General features: G+C 35.5%; 1 protein-coding gene across 1 annotated transcript in view; it reads left to right on the plus strand.

Annotated features, from left to right (window-relative positions):
- ifngr1 (interferon gamma receptor 1) overlaps positions 1–18,711 on the plus strand; it is a 32,276-nt gene extending 13,565 nt beyond the window's left edge. Inside the window, exons 2-7 of the mRNA XM_030132794.1 lie at positions 9,374–9,500; positions 10,428–10,609; positions 14,091–14,239; positions 14,353–14,524; positions 16,333–16,457; positions 17,616–18,711. Of these exons, the coding sequence (XP_029988654.1) occupies positions 9,374–9,500; positions 10,428–10,609; positions 14,091–14,239; positions 14,353–14,524; positions 16,333–16,457; positions 17,616–18,107 (1,247 nt within the window). The 3' untranslated portion in view covers positions 18,108–18,711. The remainder of the gene's footprint in view (positions 1–9,373; positions 9,501–10,427; positions 10,610–14,090; positions 14,240–14,352; positions 14,525–16,332; positions 16,458–17,615) is intronic.
- The last annotated feature ends 1,715 nt before the right edge of the window (positions 18,712–20,426 follow it).

The following is a 20,426-nucleotide window of genomic DNA, read 5'->3' on the forward strand; positions in this document are numbered from 1 at the left end:
GTAACTGGAAGTTTTTTTTTTTGTTTTTTTTTTTAAGTACACTCACACCCCAGTCTGGTATGAAGGTTAACAATAGACTCCTGGTTCTGCAACTAGTTAAGTCATAAAAATACATCTATAACTATCCTCAACACCTTTGCCTTTCTTTGACATTTAATATTTTGTTCAGACCAGATGTGACACATTCTTTATAAAGGGGCAGATAAGTGAAAAATTGTTTACTTTTTCATGCAAGCATCAAATTTGGCATGCACATGAATTATACTCTACCCTCAAAGAAAGAAGTTCAAAATGGCTGCCAGTTTGTAAGATGGTGGATCTGCGTCATGTCTTTGTTGATTTGGAGAAACTGTATGACAGGGCGGAGGGAGGAGTCTGCAGTCACTGAGAAGTATGTTAGTGGTGCAGAATATGTATAAGAACAGAACGACAGTGGGGAGGTGGGCTGTGGGCGGGACACGGAAATTCAAGGTGGAGGTGGGGGAGCAGGAAGGATCGGCTCTGAGCCCCCTGTTGATTGCCATGGTGATGGGGAAGATGTCAGATGAAGTTAGGCAGAGTTCTCCATGGACTAGTTTCGTTTTGTTGCTTCTGTCAGCAAACCAACTACATCATGAATGAAAAGGGGTAGAAAGAAGAGCAATCTAATATTTTTTGCCCCTCTTTTAACAAAATATTTGTGCAGTACTACAGTAGCAATTCCAAACAGAATAGTCAAATCAGCCCACTAATACAATATCTGTCATCACTTACTGCTGCAATTCAGCGTGTGCCAAAAAAAAAAAAAAAATCGAAAATTCTGGTTTTGGTCCTAAGTGTGTTCTGGTACCAAACTGACTCCTGCTGTTAGTTTGGAACATCAGTACTATATCAAACCTCTTTAAAGTAAAAGTGATTGATTATTTATGATACTCTTTTCTTGCTTTTTCCAGTTTCTCATGCTCCACCCCTGTCCTCGATGAACATGTGATTCCTTAACACACATCCATATGTTTCTGACCCAGTGAAGTACCCACTACTAACATTTTTTTTTCTTTTCTGTAGCTGTAATTGTACAAACTGGAGGAGGGTTCACATTTCATTCACATTCGTTTTCATGATCCCTTAAATAATCTGATATCTCCAGAAATCGGATAATGATCGGAGTATTAATATGAATGTAAATGGGCTCATTGATCAGTGTTAAAACAGGCTTCTAAGAAACTCTGGAAGTTACAAGAAGCTCTTTGTGAGATAATAAAGATTATATGTGACAATATCCTCATGAGACCCAGCAATGGATGTTCATCCTCTGTAGGGGACAAGACTTTCTCAACGTTACTAAAAAAAAATGCAAAGGACATTCCATAAAAATAAATAATCAAATGTAACTGAAAAAACTGTTGCATCATACTGTTTCCAATCACAATTATTTCATATAAAAAAAGCCAAAACTTTTACTTTCCTGGGCCTCAGGAGGTTAAAATACATTTAAAGAGGCCTGTGTGAAGCTGCCCTCCTTTTATGTGCTTGAGACTTTCAGTGTTTCTTTGGTCAGTCATGACTGATTATCAGAGCAGTCATAGAGCAAAGGTTGAAAGTGCTTGTAGAGAAGTAAGGGCGAGGCTTTGACCTGCAACCTATAAAAGAACAAGACTGATCTCATGAAATCACCTTGTATGTCATGCCAGTTCTTATGGTCTTTCGCGTGTTATTCAACGCCATTTGATTGTGTATCAATTTACACCAAGATCTCTAGTTCACATAACTCTAACCCTAACTGTCAGTGCGTGGTATTTGACGTGGCGTGAATATACGTGTGGAAAGCTTATAATGCATACAGATAACACGCCAATTAAAAGTGGTGTGTATATTTACAGGAGTCATGATATCACATTGAAAAGAGCAATCAAACCCACTGTGTTATTATATAGTTTTCAGAAAATTAAGTCACATGGATTGTTTAAGGGAAAGCCAGCCTCTTTGTTTAAGTCTCCAGCTGATTATAATTGTAACCTTTATTTATTTTTTGATATATTTAGATATAGGAGATAAAGGAAAGTACAAACAGAAATATATTTAAAAAGAGGTATAAAAAATTGTTTCTAAATAGGTGTATGGAAGAAGAGGGATACAAATAGTATTGTCCCAAATACCATTCGTGATGTCTTGGAATTAAGAGAGTAATTATAATTTCAGAGATTTTCATATTTGTGAATGGACTAAAGTGAGGACAAATGTGAAGTCTAGATGGACTGAGGTTGTGGGTGGGAAATTATGGAATGGACCTGATGATGCATTTAAGCTGTTCACTCCTTTGGCAAAGTTAAAAAAAAAAAAAAAGCCTTAAATTTAAAATTATTTAGGAATATTGAATTTAGATTAGTAGATATGTTTTTGTTGTTTTTGTTGTTTTTTATGGTGTGAATGCTCGATGCTGTACACATTTAAGTTGATGTAAGCAGTGTATCAGGTGAAAAGGATAGGCAAAAAAAAAAGTAAATAAGTTATGTTTATTACGATTATTGTACTAAGTGCAATGATTGATGTACAAACCAAAATAAATTCATTCATTCATTCATATTTGTGACTGTTGTTGGGACTGAAACATGTAAAAACAACACTGACATCACATTGAGCTGCAACATTGGATTTTTATTTGAAAAGTCCCTGAGGGGATGATGAGATTTGTAATAGTTTCAGAGTAATTTCTTTCTAGATTTTTCTGGTTTCCGCTTCTTAGATTGTACATATGGACAAAAATATTGAGACACATCACACACTTACCACGCCTGTTCATATGAAATAATGGCATGATGAAAATGTTGATGTCAATGCATATCACAATAAATATCAATCAGTATTGTGAGTCAGAAAAACCGGATGTTACTTTTGGTTTAATATGATTATTTATGGTCAGAATGTGGCAAATATAGACAAGTTGTTCTAAAAAGACCAACTTCCCACAATTGAACAGTTGTCTGTACTTTCTGCTCATTTAACTTTCAAACAGACTTAGGAATCTACAGTTATTTTTATTTTTCAAAACATAATATAAAATGATAAGAACAAATGGAAAAGGTTGTGAAGAAAAGCAATGGTAATGCCAGCACTGAAAACAGATTTCCAAAGCAAAGCAAAGTGAAAGTTCATTTTTAGTACATTTTTAAAAAATGTTATATTACTTGACGTTAGAATGGTTGAATAGTTGTCACGTTATATTAATCTGACATGAGGTTCGGTTTGCTTTTACTGCAACTGAACCAGTATTTTTTGCACATATATCTGTTATGTTATTGAAATATAGAATATGTGCATGTTTATCTCATGCTGTCTTTATCCGTTTAAACACATGAAACAAATTAAATATTCAGCAAATTAATTAATTGAAAGTAATTGGTAGTTGTCTTCCTTTTATCATCATTCTTAATAGCTAACCTAATAAATTTCTCAGTTTTATTTGCACATTTATTATAATTTGCAGGTTACACATCCCCATTATAGATCATTTAGAGTTGTGTTTTTAGATGTTTAATGCTCTTTTAACTCTTCACAAGCATTTTGGGACTGCACATCTACTATAAAATACACTTTGACATGTCAATTAACATTTCATTTATGGATTTTTATATTTGTATCTCAGGATCACTTACATTTACAGTCAACAGTAAAGAGTTAAATTACAGAGGGAAGCAGCTCTTAAACTGTGGACATGATTACAAATGCTTTGACCTTTGAACATTCCTGTCATTTTATTGAACACCCAGCAGTTGTGTAGATTCTTCACCAGCTCGTTTTAAGAGCAAAAATATCTCCTGTTTTTTTTTTTGTTTGTTTGTTTTTGGCAATACTCTTAACTGTGCAGGAAGATTCTTTTATTTCCAGTATTTTAAGTTTATTCACATCAACATTGAAGTCATTAAACTGTAAGATTCAGGTTTTATTTTAAATTGCTAAATGCTAATCAATAAAGACATGGACGATCTGCCAAGTGGTGAAATTACAACCAAAACAACTATTGAATTTATGAGATTTATCACCATTAAATATTTTATCCTATGTATTTTTTAGAGAAAATCAGGTGTTTTCTTATATTAAATTAACTGATAATGTAGATGGTCATAAAATCTCACAGTAAATTCAAAGGTTATTATATCAAAATACAGAAAACTGAAAAAAAAAAAAACTTTATCAGTAAAATATATAATTAAATGAACAGAAAAACAAGCATTTACGACCTTATTTTGTTAAAAGCACTTATTATTTTGTTAATCTTTTATTAATTTTGTTCATTTTGCCACTTATTTTGTTTATTGTTCTACTTTTTTTTTCTTTTTCTTTTTATTATTTTTTCTAAAATTTTGTTCAGTTTGTGGCTTATTTTATTCATGGTACTTATTATTTTGTTGTACTTTTATAAATTTTTGTTCATTTTATTGATTGCTTTTGGTGTTTTTGTTCATTTTGTTTCTTATTTTATTCTTTTTTTTTTACTCCATTTTAGTCCATATTTTGGACAGTTTCTCTGAATTTGGCACAAATTTTTAATTTCATTCAATTACCTCAGTTTTTCTGATAGTTACTGAACTGAAGAGGACACTGATATGCAAACATCTGTTTATTTCTTCTTTTTCTTTTCCATTCATTAAAAGACAAGGTTTGTCATAGGTTGAGTTATCATCCATTTATGCAATTTTAGCATTTTATCACTCTTTGTTTGAATGTGAGTTTGTCAGAATAGCACAAATTTATTCTCACTGAAACATTTTAAAAGAAAATCCCAATTAGTTTTGCTTTTTTGACTTGATCCTTCAAATGTGTTGACAAAAATCCACTTAAAACACTGCAAAATGAACAGTTCTTCTGAGCAGCTGCAATGAAATCAGCCAGCAACAATTTAAAAAGGGACAGACTTAAAGTTATTCCCACAAAAATATTATTCTGAAAAGAGAAGAAAATTTATTCAAAGCGTGTTTTGTTGTATGGAGAATTTGATGAGTATTTATATGCTTTACCAAAAATGCTTATCAGTCCTCGTTGGTTTTAGTTGTAAGTTGTCAACCATCTCTGAACCATAATGTAGAGCAGGGATGTCAAACTCATTTTAGTTCAGGGGTCACATGTAGGCCAATACATTCTCAAGTGGGTCAGACCAGTAATAACTTATAAATAATTTCCACTCAATTGTTTTCTATGTTTTACAATGAAATAATTAAACTTACATCATGAAAATGTTTACATCTACAAACTATCCTTTGAAAATGTGAATAACATGAACAACCTGGATTTTGTTTATAAAAAATGTCTGCAATTTTAACTATCTTGCCTCAGTTTATCATTTACACATGTACATTACGACTTACGGATCACAGTGGATCTACAAATACACAAACATTTAGTAACAGGCAGAATATTGTTAAAATTACACTTCTTTTTAAGACATTTCAGGTTCATATTTGTTCAGGTTATGCACATTTTTGTGAAAGAATAGATTATAAATGTTTGTTTTGTATTTTGGGTATCAATTTAAAGATTTTCATGTATTTTTTTTTTTTTTTTTTTTTTTAAAGAAAACCAAAAATAAAAATTGGAGTTGTCATTAATTATAGATTATTTTGATAGTATTTTACTGCCCTGACCCACTTGACGTGTGTCCTCTGAACTAAAATAACTTGGAGACCCTGATTGTTAACATCTTCAGTGTAATTTTTGCACTTTGCAAATTCATCCCATGAGCCAGATTGGACGCTTTGGTGGGCTGGTTTTGGGCCATGGGGCATATGTTTGACACCCCTGCTGTAGAGAAAGTCTTGAATATGACAATTAGGTACTCATTATCATCATTTGTTAAAATATTCTGTTTGCTATATAATTTAGTACTTTGCTAAAAGTTGAGTTGTTATCAAAGCCACAGTAGTTTTCCACTGTGCTTCAACCTGACTGAAGCTTTAACAAAAGAAAGATTAAAAACAAGTGCAGCTTTTGAAAACAAAAGAGGAATGCTGAGGAGCAGCTCTGGAGGCGTGGCATTTAAAAGGCATCTTAGTTTGTTTCCCTGTCGCTGCCTGCTACCTGTAACCGCAGGGCTGGAAGGTCAAACCATGACAGTAACTGGAAGTTTTTTTTTTTGTTTTTTTTTTTAAGTACACTCACACCCCAGTCTGGTATGAAGGTTAACAATAGACTCCTGGTTCTGCAACTAGTTAAGTCATAAAAATACATCTATAACTATCCTCAACACCTTTGCCTTTCTTTGACATTTAATATTTTGTTCAGACCAGATGTGACACATTCTTTATAAAGGGGCAGATAAGTGAAAAATTGTTTACTTTTTCATGCAAGCATCAAATTTGGCATGCACATGAATTATACTCTACCCTCAAAGAAAGAAGTTCAAAATGGCTGCCAGTTTGTAAAATGGTGGATCTGCGTCATGTCTTTGTTGATTTGGAGAAACTGTATGACAGGGCGGAGGGAGGAGTCTGCAGTCACTGAGAAGTATGTTAGTGGTGCAGAATATGTATAAGAACAGAACAACAGTGGGGAGGTGGGCTGTGGGCGGGACACGGAAATTCAAGGTGGAGGTGGGGGAGCAGGAAGGATCGGCTCTGAGCCCCCTGTTGATTGCCATGGTGATGGGGAAGATGTCAGATGAAGTTAGGCAGAGTTCTCCATGGACTAGTTTCGTTTTGTTGCTTCTGTCAGCAAACCAACTACATCATGAATGAAAAGGGGTAGAAAGAAGAGCAATCTAATATTTTTTGCCCCTCTTTTAACAAAATATTTGTGCAGTACTACAGTAGCAATTCCAAACAGAATAGTCAAATCAGCCCACTAATACAATATCTGTCATCACTTACTGCTGCAATTCAGCGTGTGCCAAAAAAAAAAAAAAAAATCGAAACTAATTTTTAATTTTCTTTAACCTTAACCATCAATCAATCAATCAATCAATCAATCAACGAGTATTTATATAGCGCCAAATCATAACAAAATTTATCTCATGACACTTTACATATCGAGCCGGTCGAAACCAGACTCTCAAGCCACTTTACAGAAACCCAACAGAATCCTCCAGGAGCAAACACTAGTGACTGGTGACAGTGGAAGGACAAACTACCTTTAACAGGAAGAAACCTGGAGCAGACCCTGACTGTGGAGGATGGACGACTGACAGGACCAGCTGGGGTAAAAGAGATAGAGAGAGAGAGTGGGGGAAGTAGGGGTAGACACATGGATGTAGTTGATGCACAGATAACTGAAGTAGAACTGTCAAAAGTAGATCAGCTGGTGTTAGTAGAATTACTAAAAACCACAACAAAGGTCAATGACTGTTAATATTACTACTACAAATACAAAAAAAAGTTTTCATCTAGGTTACACAAACCCACATAAATACACGGTAGAGCACTATCATGGGATTCATGTTGGGATAAACAAAGGTCGCACACGTGACATGAATGCACATTTTTGTTGGATACTGGGATTTTCAGGACACTAAAACTCTCCACTTTGACCTGAGTTTACAGAAACAATCATTTTCAATGACCTAAACTGGAGTTTTCATGTGGATGTAAAGGCTAGTTTCCTGACTAGTGTTGTACTAGTGCAGTATCTAATGTAATGTAATCCAATGTAATCCAGTGTAATCTAATGTAACGTAACTGAATCAAATTGAATCTAATGTAATCGAATCTAATCTAACCTAATCTAATGTAATCGAATCTAATGTACAGGGTGGGGAAGCAAAATTTACAATATTTTGAGGCAGGGATTGAAAGACAGTGTATGACCAGTTAGTTTATTGAAAGTCATGACAATTTATTTGCCACAAGAAAATTTACATAATAGAAAATGTTTTTATTCTATGTGTCCTCCTTCTTTCTCAATAACTGCCTTCACACACTTCCTGAAACTTGTGCAAGTGTTCCTCAAATATTCGGGTGACAACTTCTCCCATTCTTCTTTAATAGTATCTTCCAGACTTTCTCATAATAGTTTTGCTCATAGTCATTCTCTTCTTTACATTATAAACAGTCTTTATGGACACTCCAACTATTTTTAAATTCTCCTTTGGTGTGACGAGTGCATTCAGCAAATCACACACTCTTTGACGTTTGCTTTCCTGATTACTCATATGGGCAAAAGTTTCTGAAAAGGTATGGATAATAGTGTTAGGTATGATTATGACATCAATATATGTTTGGTTTCAAAACAATTGACGTAGTGCCTGCTGAGAAAAAACAACTAAATGTTCATTGTAAATTTTGCTTCCCCACCCTGTAATGTAATCTAATCTAATGTAATTGAATCTAATCTAATCCAATCTAATCTAATCTAGTCTAATCTAAATTTGTTCACAGATGACTGAAGCAGGTGTCCAGGTCTACTGTCTTAGTTTCTGAATACAGTTGGTGTCAGACATCGAGTAATCCTCCACACACTATGATACACTCACCTGCTTTGCCCTGTGACCCAGTGCAGTTTCTCAGGGTGTGGCTGCTGCAGTACACAAGCAATAAATGCATAACATGCGTAAATGCAAACACGTACATCATCTGCAACAAGTTCTTTAACTCTTTAACTGATGCAATGAGGAGCTTCTCATTTCTGAAACAATCATCACTTTGATAGAGAGCATAAAGATTGGAATGTTTCAATGGACAGAGGTCATGTCATTTGAGTCCAGAGTGAAGGGCAGATAAAGTACTACCCATCATGCCTTGTGCCTACAGTACAAGCCTGTGGGGGCAGTGTTATGATCTGGGGTTCATTCAGTTGGTCAGGTCAAGGTTCAGCAAGGTTAAAATGAGGGAAATAAATGTTAAGGACACTGAATCTATTGGACTGTGGGCCTTTTTTTTTTGTTTTTTTTTTTTGGCCAGGCTGTGTATATGGGACGGCATATTGGAAATGCTACTGTCGTCAAAAATGGCCAAACAAATGTTCGCTACAAATTACGTTGGAATTTTGTGTGGCTAACATTTTCTGAAAAACCACTCTATGGTGAAAACACAGTCCAGTAAGTACAAAGTAGGATATTTCTGTCTGTTTCTATGGAAAGTGAATCTGCTGTAGTCCTTAATGTCACAGAACATGAACATTACAGCACTTTTAACATGACCCAGTCTGTGTTTACTGCCTGTTTTGTCTTCTGCATCCTCTTCATCTTGTTACATGTGATGCTACTTGATGGATTCACTGAAGAATGATCTTTTCTATGTCATATTTTTATCCATTTAGATTGAAATCAGTCTTAATGTAAGGAAGACACAAAAATACAGAATAAAAATAATATTAATGTTTTCCCTCAGATTAACAAAAACTAAAATAGCCAGCAGAAAGTGTTATGTGTTCATCATTGATGTAATACAATTTATTTTTTGTTTTTTAGGTACAGTTATTCCAGATCCACAAAATGTGATGATAAAATGTGAAAATCAGATCCCCATTGTGCAGTGGGATTACAGCCAGCAGCAACCGCAAACCATGTTCAGAGTTGACATCAGAGAAAGCACTGGGTAAGAATTATTATTCCATAGATTCCATGTTTAAATATGTGATTTCTATTTAGTTTATTATAAATAACCAAAAAAACCTCTCTTTAAGCTTAAATTTCACTCCTGAAACTCAGGGCTTTTCTGCTGTTTTGCTCCAAAATACTGATCAGTTTATGTAAAAATCATTTTGATGTTTTTGTAACGAAGTACTTATTCTATGAGATGTTACAAAATTAAGGATTTTTTTTAAATGCAAAAAGAAAAATTCCAACTTCAACATTAAACAAGATGCAAGATGTGGAACATTGGTGTTTTTATTCAGAAATTGTAAAAAAAAAAAGTATAGTCCCATACTTTAATAATAAAATAATAATAATTGAATAATTGCAACACTTTAATGCAGATGGTAACCAGACAGAAGATATTCTCATAATTTGAATCAATACAAGAAAAACAGCTGTGAAAATATTAATGTACATGATCTGTATAGCAATAAGATGAGTTGCATCATTAAAACATGATACACACTATATTTACAGCTGCAGATAATATTGATAATTGAATCTGTAAAATTAACTTTTTTTTAAATGTGGTAAAACTGTTGAAAATGTTAAGATTAACTTTGGGTTGTTAATCCAGCCACCAATGAAAACTATGACAAATTCTAATGTTTCAGAAGCTAAAATATTGGAAAAATGTTGGCGACATTGTTAGAAAAAGATGAGTTTGGTTTTGATCAGCTCTATATGTAAAGTGTCTTGAGATAACTTTTGATATGATTTGGCACTATATAAATAAAATTGATTGACTGATCATTGGTTTATCACTTATCAAAATATTTTACAATATCTTTATTATCTAATCAATTTGTCAAGTAACTGTAACAGCTCTAAGAGTTATTCTCTTGACACTGATTGTTAAGGTACTTTTATTTTGCTTCTTTCATAGGAACCGTGAGTATGAAACCATAGACCATCAGGTTGATCTGAGCTCGTTCGTCTGGGAGTCTGAGCATCGATACATGGCCTATCATTACGTTGAAGTCACAGCTTTAATGGGAGGAAACAAGTCTAAACCAGTGGCAGCTAAATCGTTCAGCTATAACAAGCTGAAGACAGCTGAAGTAACATGTAAGTAAACAGATGTAAAGGTGTTTTACTGTGCTGGTGTATTACCCCGGTCAGTAATTTGACAAAATCCTATGTGGCAGGGATATATTTTAGATGCTGTTGAGAAGAACAAATACTTTGCTCCTGTATTTAATTAGAATTTTACTCCATTAAAAAAAAAAAAAACTTTTGTTACTTTTTCTGTCCAAACAGGCTCATTACTTTAGTTTCAATACATTTAGGCAGAATTACAAATACTTTTTTTATATGTTCATATTATATCTGCATATTCAGTGCATATCACACATGATAAATATAACCAAATGATGTTGAAACGTAACAAAATCAATCTGACGTAAAATACATGACAATGCAAAGGACGGAGATTGTAGAAGAAATCTGGATAATGGAAAAGTTGACTCACCTTCTGAGATTACAAGAGGCACAGTTTGAAGAAAAATGGGGACAATGGACTTTATTCAGAACCCAAAACAGTGACAAAAACAAAGCAAAAAAGGAATACCTGAAGAAGCAAAGAACGGATGGACTATTAATAAAGTGACTCCCAAACAGTGTTGTTGTTATTAGGGACCGAGCCAAAAGGTAAGGCCCTCTCACACAGTGAGAGGCCTTGCCTGCAAGCAAGGCCCTATTGTTTTTCGTTCGTTTTTATATTATTATTCACACACCATTTTGACCTGGATTTTGACCCCCTGAACATGCTCAAAAACTCACCAAATTTCGCACACATGTCAGGTTAGGCGAAAAATTTGATAAAATGTAAAAATTATACCCATAGGTGCCAAAATGAGCTCTCTAGCGCCCCCTAGATACACAAAATCGGCCCTAGCGCCCAGTAGGAATGTCGTAGAAACATGAAACCAACGCCAAAATTTTCGTCTCATTGAGCCCAACAAATCACGCACAGGTACTGATGACCTAACTCCAACAGGAAGTTCAGAAATTTCCTTTCAAAATAAAATGCTCAAATTGCTAACTTCCAGTAGGAATGTCGTAGACACACGAAACCAAGGCCAAAACCTTCGTTTAATGGAGCCCAACAAATCACGCACTGACACCTATGAGCTATCTCCAACAGGAAGTTCGCAATATGCCTTTAAAAATAAAATTTTTAAAACTAACTCCGATTACACCGTTTGTTGTATTGACTTCTAAATAGCACCAAAAGATAGAGTGAACCCTCCTCAAAAAAGTTCTTTTGCACTTTTTCCATAACTGTCTTAGTTTTTTTTTTAGAAGCCCGCAAAGTTGCGATGTTTGGAACTCATTTTTCACTTTGGAGTTTTTCCCCACATGTGACATATCTACGCATTTAGGAGACTCAGCACAACGCTCACATGCAAAAAAATTTTGAGATAGGATGTACGGTTATTGATTTATAGCAATTTGTTTATTTTCATACTTTTTCCACTTTAGACTGCCATTTGACCCCCTTAACATGCTCCAAAACTCACTAAATTTGCCATGTATGTCATGGCTGGTGAACACTTTCATACAATATCAAAATTAACCCCTTGGGTGCCAAAATGGACTCTGTGGCGCCATCTTTGTACTAAAAAACACACAAAATCTGCCCTAGCGGCCAGTAGGAATGTCACAGAAACATGAAACAAATGCCAAAATGTTGGTCTGATTGAGCCCGACAAATCATACACTGACACTCATGAGCTACAGGGGTTGGACAAAATAATGGAAACACCTTCACCTCAAGATGATAATGCCCCAATCCATACAGCTAGAATTGTTAAAGAATGGCATGAGGAACATTCCAATGAAGTTGAGCATCTCGTATGGCCGGCACAGTCCCCAGACCTCAACATTATTGAGCATTTATGGTCAGTTTTAGAGATTCAAGTAAGACGTCGATTTCCACCGCCATCGTCTCTAAAAGAATTGGAGGGTATTCTAACTGAAGAATGGCTTAAAATTCCTTTGGAAACAATTCACAAGTTGTATGAATCAATACCTCGGAGAATTGAGGCTGTAATTGCCGCAAAAGGCGGACCTACACCATATTAAATTATATTTTGTTGATTTTTTTAAGGTGTTTCCATTATTTTGTCCAACCCCTGTAACTCCAACAGGAAGTTGGCAATCTGCCTTTGAAAGTTACTCAACATTTCTGCAATTACTGCTTATTCATTTCTGACTTTTGACACAAAAGTTATACCTCTTTAAATTCCCACAAGTCTGCAGAATCCAAAAGTGAAAGAATTTTTCAGATACGACCTACGGTTATGGAATAATCGCGATTTTTTGAAGAGTATGTTTACTTTCACATTTAACAATGACAAAATCCCAATGAATCTCTTGCTGGTGCATACTTGGCAGTGTCTGTGCATAGTGCAATAGTAAGAGCTTCTGCCTATGGAACAAAAGGACCCTAGTTCAAATCCCAGACTGTCCAAGGAATTTTTTTTTTTTTTTTTTCCTCTCCCCTCTCACATTTTAAAACACGTTTTGCTGCATTGTATTGTTGATACTGGACATTTTGCACACATTACAAAGTACACGGACTACATTTTTTCAAAATAAAACCCTTATTAAAAATAATACATAATGTCTATTACATAACTTCTTTTCATTTTTATGACCAAACGCTCAACTGTTTGTACAATGTTTCTTCATTCAAAAGTACTCTTTCTCACAGACACACATGCTTACACAATAGGGTTTTTCCAAAATAAAAGCCTTAAATGTGATAAATCATCACTTTTATGCTGAGTTATTCATACAATTTCAGTTCATTTTTCAAACTGATTCTTTCTCTCACACACAAAACAAATGCACATACACACAGTAGGCTTTCCAAAATAAAAGTCTCATTTAAAGGTGATGGTGGTTTCAGCAGAGGGTCGCTGGTGTTCTGTACAGATGTAAGGAGGACAGACACTAAAGGGTGGGAACTGGTATGGGGACGGAGAGGTGTGAGTGGAGCTGAGGTGTCGACGGTCACGGGAGGCGGATCGCGGGGGAGGCGGATCGCCCAGTGCGAGGTCCCGCCCAATGCTGCTTGCAGCTTTAATTGTTGTTTATAAATGTTGAAAATATCAATAAAAATTAAAGTAATAAAAAAAATCACAGGACAGCACAAAACATCAAATATGCAACTAAACAAAAATGACCTACAATATGCAACAAGATGAAAATGATGTAAATATGCAATTATATGAAAATAATATAACACATGCAACAAGGTAGAAACAATGTAAAAGACATAAAGATGCAACAAAGTGAAAATTATATAAATGATGTAACAAGATAAAAATGAAAGCATTTTAAGCGACATTAATCAGAGAAAATGTGTCATAATGTTTAAAGTTCTGTCACTGACATTGAAAACGATTTTGTTTTATTTGAAGAATGGTTTTATTGTGTTCAGGTTCAGTCTGCTGTTGTGTCCACTTTTATTTTGACACGTGTCTGTATGTGTAGTCCCACTGGGGTAAACAGTGTGTGGACATCACTCCTCTGTTCACAGGTGAACTAAACTTCCCTCCTGTGAATCTGACTGTGGACGAGTCAGAAGCCACTGTGAGTTTCCTGAATCCGTTCAGAGTCTACCCTGAGCTGAAACAGGCCAACAAGCCCAAATCGGCCTACTTTCTGTTCGAGTTGTCTGTCAGCGGTGTAAGTATATTGAACTTCATAGTAGAGCTGAGATTCTGGCACCGATCTACAACATTAAAGCGATGACAGAGATACAATGATGATAAAAGCCATCACTCTCCTGTTCCCTACAGAAGACAGAAGAGGCAAGCTGTGGAGTGGATCAGAGGATCTGCAAATATGACTTCTTCTTTCCTGATAATGTGGAGACGTGCATAAAGCTGAAAGGATGGTTAATAGAGTCAAATAAAATTGGACGCGTGGCATTTAGGGAAACAGATGACGTATGTCCTAGCTCATCAATGAGTAAGTGAAGTTTAAAGAACTGAAAAGAAGCAGCTGTCGAATCAAAGTACAGCTTTGGAAATAACAATTTAACTACCTGTGATTTTTTTTTTTTTTTTTTTTTTTTTTTTTTTTTGGACTGAAAGTCAATGTAGAATCCCTTCACTACTGATAATTTTGTGTAAAGAAAATAAATAAATAACATGCTTCACGCCAAGAAGCATGTGTGCAGTTTGCATGTTTTCCCCGTATCTGCATGGGTTCTGTCCGGCTTCCTCCCACCATCCAGACATGCACTAATAGGTTAATTAGTCTAAAAGCCCATAGTGCTTGAGGGCTGTGCTCTAGTTGAATGGACAAATCTTTATACATGCTTTTTACATACAGTTTCCGGTCCCAGGATCTGTTACCTCTATGTGTTCCAAAAGTCAGAACAGAACTGGGAAAGAAAGATTTTAAATGTTCTGCTCCCACTGCCTGGAACAACCTACAGAAAGGAGATAAAACAGAAGGAGCTGGTTTCTTTAAATACAGTTAAAGTCGTTTTAAATGAATGGGAAAAGCATAAATCTGGATGTAGATGTTTTTCTAATTGATTAAATCAGCTTCTGCTTTGAGGTGCTTTTAAGGAACATTGTTGTAAACTTTTAGTCCCTTTTAAAGTACTGATAGTATTTTATATGTATGTCTTTAATTTAGTCTTTGATGTATGGTTTTAGAACTAAGTTTCATTATGTATTAAGCACAGTTTAGTGCGAATGGATGGATGAAATCTCTACTGTCTGTAACTTGTGCTACTACTGTCTTGACCAGGACACTCTTGCAAAAGAGATTTTTAATCTCAACAAGTCTTTTTTTCCTAGTTAAATAAAAGTTAATAATAAATAATAGGAGTGAATGTGAGAGTGAATGGTTGTTTGTCTCTATATGTTGGCCCTGTAATAAACCCGGTGTCACATCCAGGGTGAACCCCGCCCTTGTCTGATGGTTGCTGGGATAGACCCCAACACCCCCGTGACCCTCTGGAGGATTAAGGGGTTCAGAAAATGAATGAATGAATGAATGAATGATTGAATGAATGAATGTGTATTAGAAGAGCATCTCCGAGAGTGTCTCAGAAGTAAAGATAGGCAGAGGTTCACAGCTCTACAAAAAAAAAAAAAAAAAAAAACACTCCTAGAATCCTCCTCCTTGAATGGTTAGTTTGGTGATCTGTTACATATTTATACACACTGTGATGTTTTTTTCTTTAATTTTTTTTGGTTTGTAATAAAGTCAGAAGTAGTACATTTCTGACAGAGTTGGATATTTTTCAGCCTTTAAAAATCCACCGTTTGCCGATAACTAGTTTATAATCACAATTTCTTTTATGTGAGAACCACATGTCTCTAAAAAGTCAACTTGAATAAGCTCAGAAAAACAGGCCTGTGTCCAGCTTTTTGACAAATGTCCAGTCACTCCATAATGGTTTTACCTTAAGGAAGAATAGAGGTTTAAGCCCAACTCATGAATCAACACTTCATTCCTCCATTTATCACAAATATACGCAATCAACATTTATTTTTCACTAAACAGGAAGGGAATAAAACTATAAAAGTAACTAAAGATGTCAGACAAATGTAGTGGAGCAATTTGAACAAAATAGAAACATGGAATTTTTTTAGAAAGGTTTTTAGAGAAACTGTGATGAATCTAAAATCAGTATTTTTACTTAAGTACAAATCTGAGAAACCTGTACTGTACCTGTTTAATTCCTGACACTAACTGACTTTAAAACATCAGAAAAGTATCTTACAGTTAAAACCCGTATTAAATCTGTTTGGTTGCAGAGGTCCACTGGGGGGTCGTCATCTTCATGCTGACTATCTTAGTCGTCCTTGTTCTCATAATAAGCTTCATTGTCTGCAAAGTGAGGGCCTGGACGTTGAAAACACCACCTCTACCTAAGTCACTGGTAAGACATAAGAGCAGAAAAAACATACACCACTACACGATTTTAAAGAATAATCATACATCTGCACATTTGTCCTTCAGTTAATGCATGCAAGCTCTTCAAGTTCAGAAACATAAACTTAATCATACATTTGGTACGTATTAAAGCAGTGACCGACCATTATTACTTATTCAGTTGATTTATTAGTTGTTTGGTGTTTTAATATGTCTGAAAATATTCAAAAATACAAATTCTACATTCTTCATGTGAAATTTGAGCAGTTCAGTTCTATTTAGTGTTTTTTATTTAGTTGTATTTAGTATTTATTTTGAGCGCCCAATTGAAATGATTGAACGGTGATATGTCTGTCAAACTCAACTGCCATTTGTCCCTCCCCCCTCTGCTCGTACCCCTCTTTGTGCGTGAATCGTGCGTTCTCAGAGGTTTGGAGCACTTGTACAGGAAATGAAGCCAGAGCCAGAGCTTGGCTGTATTAGCTATACTAGGATGGAAAGTTCATCAGCAAACTGTTTTGTCACGAAAATAAATCAGTAGGAAATGTAACGTTAGACAGACGGGTATGAACTGGGGCTGTTCTGTTAGAGCGGGGGTGTTGGAGGAGACTGAATGACGTATGCATGGATAGGGGCCACTGGAGCCAGGTCACTTGTTGCTGTGCAGCGCTCATGAACCCTCGAGAACAACTATTGCGTGTGCCAGTACTCTGGGGGCATGGCTTCGGGGGAATGTCTGAAGAGTATTTTCAAAATGTAGCTTGCTCCAACCGTTTTTCTAATATCTCATACCCCACCTTTAAAGGAGCATTATTTTGACTTTACAGTTTGTGTTGTCAGTAGCTGAACTAAAGATCTGTTTGGAATCCAACAAACAAGGTCAGAACTGTCAGTTTAGTCTGAACCGTGGATCAGCAAACAGCAACTTAGCAAAGATAATAACATCCCATAATAATTTCATACCTTCATAAACCTGAGAATTACACCCACCCAAATAGAAGAAACGTTTTCATTATCAAACTCCATACTGTACATTTATAGCTGTGTCCAGTGGAGAAAACAACAACATACACAAAGCCTCAAAACACCAGCTCACAAATGCTTCCTTTTTATGGTGCCAGTATTTTTTAATGTTGCTGACGCTTCATCATGTCTTTACTTACAGCTTCCTCCAGAGCCAGACCTCAGAAACCTGGAAAGACATCCAATGTTAGACCCCGGTGCAGTTAAGAGTCATGTTCAGGTGGTGGACATAACAGCTTCAGTCGACTGCATGGAGGAAGAGGAGGTCAGTCCCACCGTGGCTGTTTGGGACAGCAGCTCCGGCAGCTCCGGCAGCTCCGGCAGCTCCGGCAGCTCCGGCAGCTCCGGCAGCTCCGGCCCCGGGCCCCAGAATCCACCCAGTGATTCCTTCTACACAGACAGACGGCTCTCAGACAGCAGCAGCAGCAGCAGCCAGGAGGCGATGGGGCTGATGTCAGAGGGACAGAGGACAGACGACGACTCAGCAAACACCTCAGTAGAAACAGAGACTGTTTCCATGAACTCCACAGAGGAAGAGGAGGAGGGGGCGGCGATGTCACCATATGACCGCCCACATAATCTACAGATAGACATGGGTGATGGAGACACAGTCTTGGGTTACAACGGGAGTTGAAGTCACAACAACTGTGTTGCTTTAAGACTGATTTTTAATTTTTTTAGCCTTTTTAATGTGTGTATAATTACCCCTAGTCAGGGTCTAACTGCATGACGCTGGTAAGTGGTGTAAAGAAGTACCAACAGGAATAATTGAGGGACATTATAAGACACTGTGGTTTGGGAGGGTTAACATGAATTTTGTACTTGCTTTAAAGGTGTGTCAAACATATGGCCCATGGGCCAAGGGTCCCATCTGTTCCCTGGGGTGAACTTGTGAAATGTAAAAATTACACTAAAAGTCAAGGGTGTTGAACTCCTCTTAGTTTAGGTTCCAAATTCAGACCAATATGATCTGAAGTGAGTCAGACCATAAAATAATTTTATAATAACCTATAAGTAATGACAACTCTAAATTTCCTCTTTTGTTTTAGTGTAAAAAAGTAAAATTACCTGAAAATGTTCACATTTATGAATAACATGAATTTTCTGAAGAGAGGTAAGTGTGATTTTAACAATATCCTGCCTGTTACTAAATCTAACAGTTTTGTACTTCTGTAGATCCACTGTGATGTCTAAGTTGTAATTTACATGTGTAAATGATTAAGTGAGGCATGACATTGTTAAAATTCCACTTACTTTTCTGAACAAATTTCAGGTTCATGTTATTTACTTTTTTTTCAGGATTGTTTGTAGATGTGAACATTTTCCTTTATTTCCTTATTGTAATTTTAAAATTTTCACTCTAAAACATGACAAGAGTTTGGAGTTGACATTATTTATAGGTTATTATAGTATTCTTTTACTGGTCCTGCTCACTATACAAATTTTCTCCACTTTACCTCATGTTTGTCAGTCATTTTGTCTCAGGGAACTGAATCCCTGAAGTGTCTTAAACTAAACTAAAACTGAACCAGACTTAGCTGACAATAACAGTGATTCTGTTCTCACTCATGTCACTGGATGACTTTGGTGTTTTAACACACTCATTCAGATCTGAACTGACAAAGGCAGCAGTAAAGCAAGGTTTTGGTTTTTTGTTTTTGTTTTTAATTTGTTTTTATTTATTTATTTATTTTTTCTTCAAATAAATCTGGAGGTTCTGAAAATGGCGACACAACACCTCAGTTTTACTATTAGGAAACGAACAAAGTTTGTCAGCCCGACCCCAACTGAAGGACAGGTGGACTGAACAACAGCTCTGATGCTAGATGTATATTTTTTTGTTTTTTGTGCTAATTTTGTGCCAGAGTGATCCTATTCTATGGTCAACTCTCCATCATCTTTTATTTCTGATTTTAAAGCAGGAAATGGTGAATTGAGCCTTTTGCAACTGTAAAATGTTAGCTTTTTTCATAATTTTTCTAGTTTTTTTATGTTTAATATCATTGTTATCAATTGTTTAATAATTACGTTTACGCCTCAAAAAACATGTTTTAGTATTTTATATAACTGAAATGCATTTATTATCTCAGGAGTATCAGGGCCACACTGAGCTTTGAATAATAATAATAATAATAATAATAATAATAATAATAATAATAATAATAATAATAATAATAATACTGAGAATTATTATTATTATTTAGAGAACAAAGTATGTGAAAATTCATGTTACAGGAATAATGTTGTAATCATAAATGGAGGGGAAAAGTTGTAATATTACAAGAACAATGTTAATTGCAAAGTTTCAGCTTTTTATGATTTCTGTTAATAAATGTCATAGATAAACAGGCAGAATTATGACTTTGCTCTCATAATATTCAGACTTTTTCCCTGAGATATTCTGACATTATTCCTAGGAATATTATGACCTTATCCCTGTAATGATCTACTTTTTTTCCTCCAAAGAAAATAAGTAGAATATCCTCTGTAATATATTTTTTGTCCTCAGTGCAGCCCTGATAATCTGTCATAATACTGTAGGTTGGTTCATTTGCTGTTGTTTTGTTTTGGATTTGAAAGAGCTGCAGCAGGTTCTTGTATGTTTGCTGAACAATATGGATTTTGTTTAAGATTTTTTTTTTTTTTCCCCACATAAAAGACTGGCAACATTGCTGTTTTCGAGTTTCAGGAGGTCAAACTGGTGATTTTCATGTTTGGAGCCGAGGCAGCTGCCTGACGTTTCTGAAGACGAAGCCATCCTCAAGTTTGGTCTCTGTGGTATTTTATCTGATTAACGTACAAAGAAGAAGCAGCTGCTTCTAAACAGCAGGGTGACTTTTATCTCTGGGAAATGAGCTGAAACCAAGAACACATTGAAGTACATTTATTTAGGTTGTCTTTTCACATCATAATGAAGGGAAGAGACGGGTCTTTACTTGTGCCTGGACTTCTA

Source organism: Sphaeramia orbicularis, chromosome 1 (genome assembly GCF_902148855.1).
Source record: "Sphaeramia orbicularis chromosome 1, fSphaOr1.1, whole genome shotgun sequence".
Taxonomy (NCBI): Eukaryota; Metazoa; Chordata; class Actinopteri; order Kurtiformes; family Apogonidae; genus Sphaeramia; species Sphaeramia orbicularis.